At 44.1% G+C, this 8734-nt stretch overlaps 1 protein-coding gene across 1 annotated transcript; it reads right to left on the bottom strand.

Annotated features, from left to right (window-relative positions):
* Positions 1 to 5524: 5524 nt before the first annotated feature.
* C2CD4B (C2 calcium dependent domain containing 4B) lies at positions 5525 to 7588 on the bottom strand. The gene is made up of 2 exons (XM_017506173.2): positions 7199 to 7588; positions 5525 to 6997 (listed from the first exon to the last, which is right to left on the bottom strand). The coding sequence occupies exon 2, from the start codon at positions 6955 to 6957 to the stop codon at positions 5863 to 5865; it is 1095 nt and encodes a 364-aa protein (XP_017361662.1). The 5' UTR covers positions 6958 to 6997; positions 7199 to 7588; the 3' UTR covers positions 5525 to 5862.
* Between the last annotated feature and the right edge of the window lie 1146 nt (positions 7589 to 8734).

Consider the following 8734-nt stretch of genomic DNA (forward strand, 5'->3'; position numbering starts at 1 on the left):
AAAAACTATCCTAACATTGCACCTCAAGGAACTAGAAAAATGAGAACAAATGAAACCCCAAATTAGTAGAAGAAAAGAAATAATAAATAATATTAGAACAGAAATAAGTGAAATAGAGACCAAAAAAATCAACACAAAAGATCAACAAAACAAAGACTTAGTTTTTTGAAAAGACAAAAATTGATGAACATATAGCTTGACTAGCTACTATGATTTGAATGTGTCTCCCAAATTTCATGTGTTTGAAAATTAATCCCTAAATTCATGTTTGGTGGTATTTGGAGATGGGGCTATTTGGGAGCTAATTAGGATTAGATGAGGTCATTAGATTAGTGATTTTATAAGCAGAGAAAGAGGAATGTAAACTAGCATATTCTTGCCCTCTTGCCATGTGATACCCTCCACCATGTTATGTTGCAACAAGAAAAACCTAACCAGATAGAGCTGCTTGACCTTGAACTTCCCAACCTCCAGAAATGTCAGAAATAAATTTCTTTTGTAAATAAATTACCGAGCATGTGGTTTCCTGTTACAGCAACAAAAAAATGGACTAAGACGCTAAGAAAAAAAGATAGATAACTCAAATAAATAAACTCAGAGATAAAAAAGAAGACATTACAACTCACACCACAGAAACACAAAGGATCATAAGAGACTATTATAAATGACTACATGCCAATGAATTGGAAAATCTAAAAGATATGAATAAATTCCTGGACACATACAACCTGCTAAGATTGAATCATGAAGAAATAGAAAACCTAAGCAGACAATAATGAGTAATAAGATTGAATCAGTAATAAAATGTTTCCCATTAAAAAAAAAAGCCTAGGACCTAATGGCTTCACTGCTGAATTTTACCAAACATTTAAAGAAGAGCTAACCAATTCTTCTCAAGCTATTCTCAAAAAATAGAAAGGAAGGGAATTCTTCCAAACTCATTCTTTGAGGCCAGAATTACCCTGATGCCAAAATTAGAAAAAGATACAAGAAGAAAACTATAGGCCAATATCCCTGAAGAACACAGATAGAAAAATCCTCAACAAATTACTAGTAAACTGAATTCAGTAACACAGTGAAAAGATCCTTCACCATGAAAAAGTGGAATTCATCCCAGAAATGCAAGTATAGTTCAACATATACAAATGAATAAACAACAAGTAAAAAATCCAATTTATGATAGCTACAAAAAATAAAAAACCTTGTAATATATTTTTTAATTTCAATAGGTTTTTGGAGAACAGGTGGTGTTTTGTTACATTAATAAGTTATTTAGTGGTGATTTCTGAGATTTTAGTGCACCCATCACCCAAGCAGTATACACTGTACCCAACGTGTAGTCTTTTATCCCTCATCCTGCTTTGAGTACCCCAAAGTCCACTGTATCATTCTTATGCTTTTGCATCCTTATAGCTTAGCTCCCACTTATGAGTGAGAACATATGGTGCTTGAAAACCTCAGAATAGATTTAGCCAAGGAGGTAAAAGATCTCTGCAATGAAAACTATAAAACATTGATGAAAAAAATTGAAAAGGACACAAAGAAATGAAAACATATCTTGTGTTCATGGATTGTAAGAATTAATATTGTAAAATGCCCTCACTGCCCAAAGCAGTCTACAGATTGAATGCAATCCATATCAAAATACCAATGGCATTCTTCACAGAAATAGAAAAAAATCCTTATATGTGTGTAGAACCACAAAAGACCCTGAATAGCCAGAGCAATTTTGAGGCAAAAGTATAAAGCTGAAGGCATCACACTACATGACTTCAAAATATACTACAAAGTTGTAATAACCAAAACAGCATTGTATTGGCATAAAAACAGACACATAGACCAATGGAACAGAATAGACAATCCAGAAATAGATAGAAATATTTATGACTGATTTTTAATGAAGGTGCCAAGAAGAAACATTGGGAAAGAATAGTCCCTTTAATAAATGGTGCTGGGAAAACTGGACATGAACATGCAGAAGAATGAAACTAGACCCCTATCTTTTACCACATACAAAAATTAAACTCAAAATGGATTAAAACCTTAAGTGTAAGATCCCAAACTATGAGATTACTAGAAGAAAATATAACAGAAAACCTTCATGACATTGGTCTGGGCAAGAATTATTTAGATAGGACCTCAAAAGCATAGGCAATAACAACAAAAAATAGTCAAATTGAATTACATCACACTAGAAAGCTTCTCCACGGGAAAGAAAACAATCAACAGAATGAAGAGACAACCTATAGAATGGGAGAAAATTTTGAAAGCTATGCATCAGGCAAAGGGCTAATATCCAGAATATATAGTCAATTCAGACAACTCAATAGCAATCAAATTTAACAATCCAACAAATCTGATTTTAAAATGGGCGAAAGAAGACATACAAACAGCCAACAGATAGATGAAAAAATGCTCAATATCACTAATCATCAGGAAAGTGAAAATCAAAATCACAATGAAGTATCACCTCACCTCAGCTAACGTGGCTATTATCAAAAAGACAAAAACAAAAAACAAATACCCTCAACAATGTAGAGAAGGCAGAACTCTTATACACTGTTGGTGGAGATGTAAATTAATACACCCATTATGGAGATGACAAACATTCTTCAAAAAATTGAAAATAGAACTACCATATGATCCAGCAATTTCACTGGTGGGTATATAGTCAAAGGAAAGGAAATCAGTATGTTGAAAAGATATCTGCACTCCCATCTTAGTTGGTGCACTATTCATACTAGCTAAGATATGGAATCAACTTAAGTGTCCATCAAGAAATGAATGAATAAAATAATTTAGTATATACACCCAATGGATTACTATTCAGCCATAAAAAATGAAATCCTATCATTTGCAACATTATGGATGAACCTAGTGAAAATGATGTTAAATGAAATAAGCCCAGCACAGGAGAAATACTGTATGCCAATTCTAGTCAGCCATTTTGCTGATGCCACTCTCAGATTTCAGTGATCTTAACATTTTATATAAATATATATCTGTATGTACACACACACATCAGTCACAAGCAAATATTGTATTTCATCAAATGCTTATTCCAGACTCTTTACCTATTTTAAGAAGTCAATTTTTAAATGAAGTTTCATTTGTGTTAAATTGAGCTCTCTGAAAAGGAATGACAAGTCTCTATGCATATGTCATCGTCATCATGTTCTCTAAAGTCTACGGAATGAAGGTAATTCCATTTCCACTAAATAAATGCATGAATACATGGGTTGAACAGCTTCTTCTTCTTGGAATACTTTCCTATCTTGGCTTCCATTACTTCATAGTCAGCTGGCCTTCCCCTACCTCACTGGCTACTGCTTCTCTTTCCCCAGCACACTGGCCTCACCTCCTCTGTTGGACTGCTAAATATTGAACTGTTCCAAGGCTTGGTCCAAGGCCCTCTACTCAGCTCACTTTATCCCATCTCTTCCTGTCTTCATCAAACACTCAATTTGGATAATATTTATTGAGTGTCTACTATATGACAGATACTGTGGTAGGCACTGGAAACAGAACAATGAATAGGTGAACAAAGACTCCTCCTTTATAAAGCCTGCATTCTCATGGAAGAGAAGATGAGCAAACAACAACCAAGTGAATTCATAACATGATGTCAGGTAATGGTATTGCTATAAAAAAAAGAAGCTGTGTAAGTAGATAATGATGATGGTGCTATTTTTAAACATGATGTCTAGCAAAGGACTCTCTGAGGAGGTGACACATCTGGGGAAAGTGGACTGTGAGAAACAGGAGTGAAGGATGACTCCTGGTACTTAATTGGAGAGACAGGAAGCATGATGGTGTCTTTTATTAGATAAGGAAGATAGAGATTTAGGAGAGCAAAACCAAGAATTCTGTTCTCAATATAAAGGGGTTATATGGATACATTAAGAGGTTATTTAGATATATTGTTTCCTTTGTGAATGATTCCCTTTGCAAGTCTCAGGGATGCTTCCTGAGGACCAGGCTTCTAAGAAGGTCACTTCCTAGTCTAGACAGCCTCTATCACCCTCAGTAGTTTACAATTGTCCATAATCTCTATAGCTACCATAATCTATAATAATAAAATATGGTTATTTGTTTGGCTGTTTACTTGTGTGTCTTGTTCCTAGCTGCATCCTCAGGGCCTTTTACTTGTGTCTGTCACAGAATGAGGGCTTAGAGAATAATGGTTGAGTGAACAAGGGTGGGTCAGTCCTCTGGAGAAGTCAGAACACTTGGTGCTTGTTTGAATTCAGCTATGCACATAAGCCTATAGCCTATAGCCTATAGCCTATAGCCTTGGGCAAGTCATCTCTATGGTGTTTTCTCAATTTCAGAAGTAGTTTGATGGGATTATTTTTAAAGGCTAATTTGTTCACTTTGAAAGAATATTTAAAATCCAGGATTTTTATTTAGTCTGAGCACATTTGTAACCAGACCTCATTTTTATAACAACAATGCAGAAGGAATTTCTGATAGAGAATGAGTGCACGCTATTGCGTATGGGGAAATTTACCATGGGGATATTGAAGGTTCTGCATTCCCACTCCTGGCCCTTCTAAGTCCTCAGTCTCCGGTAGCCATGCATTTGCCAGGCTCACTTGAGGAGCAGGGGAAAACAGCTGGAAAGAAAGGAGATGTGAAGGAGATCATTCTCTGGAACATTACTGAGCACCTATCAAACAGTACAGTGAAAGCCTTTTCAAATTTTCTATTATGGTTCACATGTATCCAAGGGTAATTTTGATATTAAGGCATATCTTCACAAAACCCTATGAGGTAGCCATCACTCCCTTTTCACTGATGGAGAAAATGAGGCTCAGGGAGATGAACTGATTTGCTCTACTCCAGACAAGTGGCAGAAAAAAAAAATGAACTCTATATCTGTCTCCCACACCACTGTGCTTTGCTCTATATGGTGGATTCCTGCAGCCCAGGGCAAATTCTCCTGGGTATAATCAGCTTCCAGTGGACTCAGGCATATTTGTTGAATTAACAAATGAAAATCAATTGGATTTAAAAAAAACACCCTCTAGAACCCAGTGTTCAAGAAACTGACGATTTACTTTCTAATTCATCTAGGAAATCCTACCGCAAGGCTAGTTACTGTGTAATTAAATACACAGTTAGGTGAGACTAATGCCATGAAAAATACCACCTTGTTTACAGAGGCAGGAAAGATTTCTTTTCTGAAATAAGGTTTCCTAGGTAAGGAAGAGAGAGACGCTAGAAAAAGCCATTCCCTACATAACCATCTGTTGGAAAGTCCTCCATTTCCCTTGTTTTCTTTTCTTCAGCAATTTTTTAAAAAATCACTTCGATAAGAAAGTTCTTTCTACAATGAAAGGAATTTTCTTCCCACAAAGGTATCCATCCTTATACTAGAAGAGTCTTTCACTCTGATGTGAAAGACACAAAGGTAATATCCTATGTGCACATCAGACCTCATTGTGCACACACAAATGAGGATATTACCTATGCCGCATCGATATGTAAAGCTGTGTATATGAATCGTAGCGTTAGGCATGACTCTGAATGAATAACTTGTTTTATTTGGAAAAAAAACCTGTTTAACATTAATAGAAAGCCAGAGGAATGAAAAACAATGCAGATGGGTGTACTTCTTTTCTCTCCCAGTCCCACGCCAACCCCTTTTTCCTTGGAATGCAAAAATGGTCTGAAAAGAGGAATGGGAGTCCTGTGAATAGAGCAGGAGTCTTTTTCTTCTCTACCAATAAAGGATGACAAATGTGTACAGTGAGAAACTAAAACGTCAATAAAGCAATTTCATAAATAGAAAAATAAATAACGTTTATTTTGTACAAGACGGCTGTCAGTGTCGGGGGCGCCCGGGGGAAGGCCGGGCCCTCAGGGCAGCAGGAGGGCGCCCAGAGGCAGCTCGCCCTGGCCCAGCAGGCGGCCCCGCTCCCGGCCGCGGCCCTCCTCCCGAGCCTTGACACGAACCGTCAGGCGGCGCACCTCGTCCTCCGAGAGGCCGTCGAAGCAGAAGTCCTGGTCCAAGGCGGCCTTGCGGCTGCGCCCCACGACGGCGCTGCATTGCCGGTGCGCGGTGCCCGGCGGCCGTAGCACGAGGCTGAGGCGGCAGCGGACCGCGCGGGGCACGGGGGCGCCTCCGGCCAAGCCCTCGGCGCGGAGCAGCCGGAGGCGGAGGCGCCCGGTTCCCGGACAGTACTCGGCGGCCAGGCGCAGGGCGTCGCCGGCGCGGCCCAGAGCCACGGTGCCCTCGGCCTCCAGGCGCTCGGGAAGCGGGTCCCGGGCCGACGGGGGGCTGGCGGAAGGGGCCTGGGCCGGGGACTGGGAGCCTGCGCGGCGCTCCTCGTCCTCGTTCCCGCTGGAGACGGAGTGGGCGCGGGCCCGGCGGCGACTCCTTCCCGCCCGCAGCGCGCGGCTCAGCAGCCTGTTGGGGGCGCGCAGGAGGCGGCAGCCGCGGGGCCGCGGGGCGAGAGCGTCCTGGGGCGGGCAGGGACCACCGGGGGCCGCCGGGGTGGCCGGGAGCGGAGCTCGCGGGCCGCGCATTGTCCCCAGGGGGGCGTCCGGGCCGCCGCCGCCGCCGTAGGTGTGAGCCCGGGGCCGGGGCGCGGGCGGGTCCCCGAGCAGGAGCGACTCCTTGCGGCGCGTGTGCGGGCTCTCCAGCAGCGCGCAGAAGCCGTAGGCGGTGCGCACACGCGGCAGATGTGAGAGCGACAGCGCGGCCTGCGAGCGCGGGTCCCAGTCCGTGTGGCCGGCGCCCTCGCCTGTAGCGCGAGGCCACAGGTCGGGTTCGGCGGCGCAGCGCCTGGGCAGGATGGCGGCCCGGGGCGGAGAGTCGAGCGCGCAAGGCGCCGGCAGTCGCGGCGGAATGCAGAATTCGGGGATGCGATTCGGCGTGAGCACTATGGCGAAGGCGGGCTCCGGTGCCGAGCTGCCTGCGGCCGAGGAGCAGAGTTTCTCGAGAAGCCGCATCCTTGGAGGCTGGGACTGGGAGTGGCGGGAAGAAGTGCGCCTGCGGGGGAGAGAAGCTGCTGAGTTTGGGCACCTGGAGCTGCTGGAGCCCCTCGACGCGGCTGGATCCCTTCCCTGGACGCTGTTAAGCTCCCGACGTGTTTAAGACCCTGGACTTGTTCCAGTCTTGCTCCCCGGCACCCACAAATCAGCCCTGCTTCCGTTCTTTGGTACTAAATAAACGAATAAGTAGAAATCAGACCTTTCCCTCTTCAGTGTCCCCGGGTCTGGTTGCAAGCTCAGTGTCAATGGCTCCTAGCCCGCTGCTGGGGCACCAGCTTCAGTACTGCGGCCGGGAGAGTGGCGCTCCCCTCTTATGCCATAGGCTGAGTCCCGCCCTGCCGCCGCGGCCCAACCCCGGAGGCGCTGCACAGCCCGCCTTCCCGCCACCCTCTCCCACGACGCTGGGGACTCTGTACTGGGCGCTCAGGTCTGCGCGAAGCTGTCGCGGGAGCAGGCACCTCTTGGTCAGCTCTGACCTGCATTTACAGTGAGTGCGTGGAGCCCCAGACAAGGCTTGGGAAAGGCTGCCGGTGAAGAGAGAGGGTGCCCTGTCGTCCTGCCAAGGAAAAATTGACTGCTGAAAATGTTTACGGCTTCTTGGAGAAGGTGAAGCAGGATGAGGAAACAGGAAGTTAATTTGGCTAGTAGATAAACCGTCACTCACCATGCATGTGATCTGCACGTCCTGGGAGCTTCTGTTTTCCTGTCCCCACGCACTCGCAATGTGCAGACCAATATGGTTTCCAAGTATTCATATACTTATTTACCGTCTCCCTCCCTCTGCTGGACTGTGGTCTTTTTGATAGCATAGGCCCTGGCTCAGTCCATGCCCTAAGTATTGGTGAAGTGGGTAAATGAATCTTTGAGAAAACTTCGGATCGCTTCTCGGCCTTTTGGCTAAGATCAAGTGGAGAAAACTTCTGAATGGCTGCTGGCTCTGCCTGTCATCTTGATAGTCACAAAACATGGGGCTTCTGGCTCGTGCCCTAAAATAACACTTGACGTTTTTAAAGCTACCCCTTTTCTTTTTGCTCTAGCACGGAGGTATCCAGTTAAAGAGCATCTTCCAGAAATCTAGATTCCTTCTTTCCTCCCCTGACCTTCATTTTCTGAGATGAGAAGACTGAAATCCCAGAGGGACCTGAGGAAATTCCAGAAAGGTTAAAAAGAGCCAGTTAATGGCAGAAGCTGGAGCTAGCAATTTCCTGTTTCTGTGGCTTTGCATGTCATGCTTCCTGTGATCTGAAATGCCTTTTCTCTGCTTTTTCTTTATATAAGAACTCCTGCTTATTTTCTGTAATTCAGCCCACACATCATCCCTTTCAGGTGCCTTCACCCAACTCCCCTGCTCCAGTTCCTCAGCCCCTGCTCATTTCCTTCCTACATTTTCTTGGGGCCACCATTTTTGCAGTTCACATGCTGCTTTGGAATTTTTGGTTTACAGTTTTATCACCCCTAATAGACTTGTGGGTTTTCAGTGGGCAAGGACTGGGGCAGCTCAACCAGAGAGGGATTTCAGGACTCTATTATGAAAATATGAAAAATAAGTCCTAAGATCCAGAACTGAGACTGCCTCCATCTCAGTTGCCTTATCCAGGGTATTAGCCTGCCTGTCTTATTCATCTCCTGTGTAATTCTAGCACCCAAGATACAATGCCAGGCAGATAGTAAGGGCTAAGTAAATATTTGATGAATTGTATTAAATTGATACTGATCTGCAGGTCTCATGACTGTC

This window comes from Cebus imitator, unplaced genomic scaffold (assembly GCF_001604975.1).
Source record: "Cebus imitator isolate Cc_AM_T3 unplaced genomic scaffold, Cebus_imitator-1.0 Scaffold350, whole genome shotgun sequence".
NCBI classification, from domain to species: domain Eukaryota; kingdom Metazoa; phylum Chordata; class Mammalia; order Primates; family Cebidae; genus Cebus; species Cebus imitator.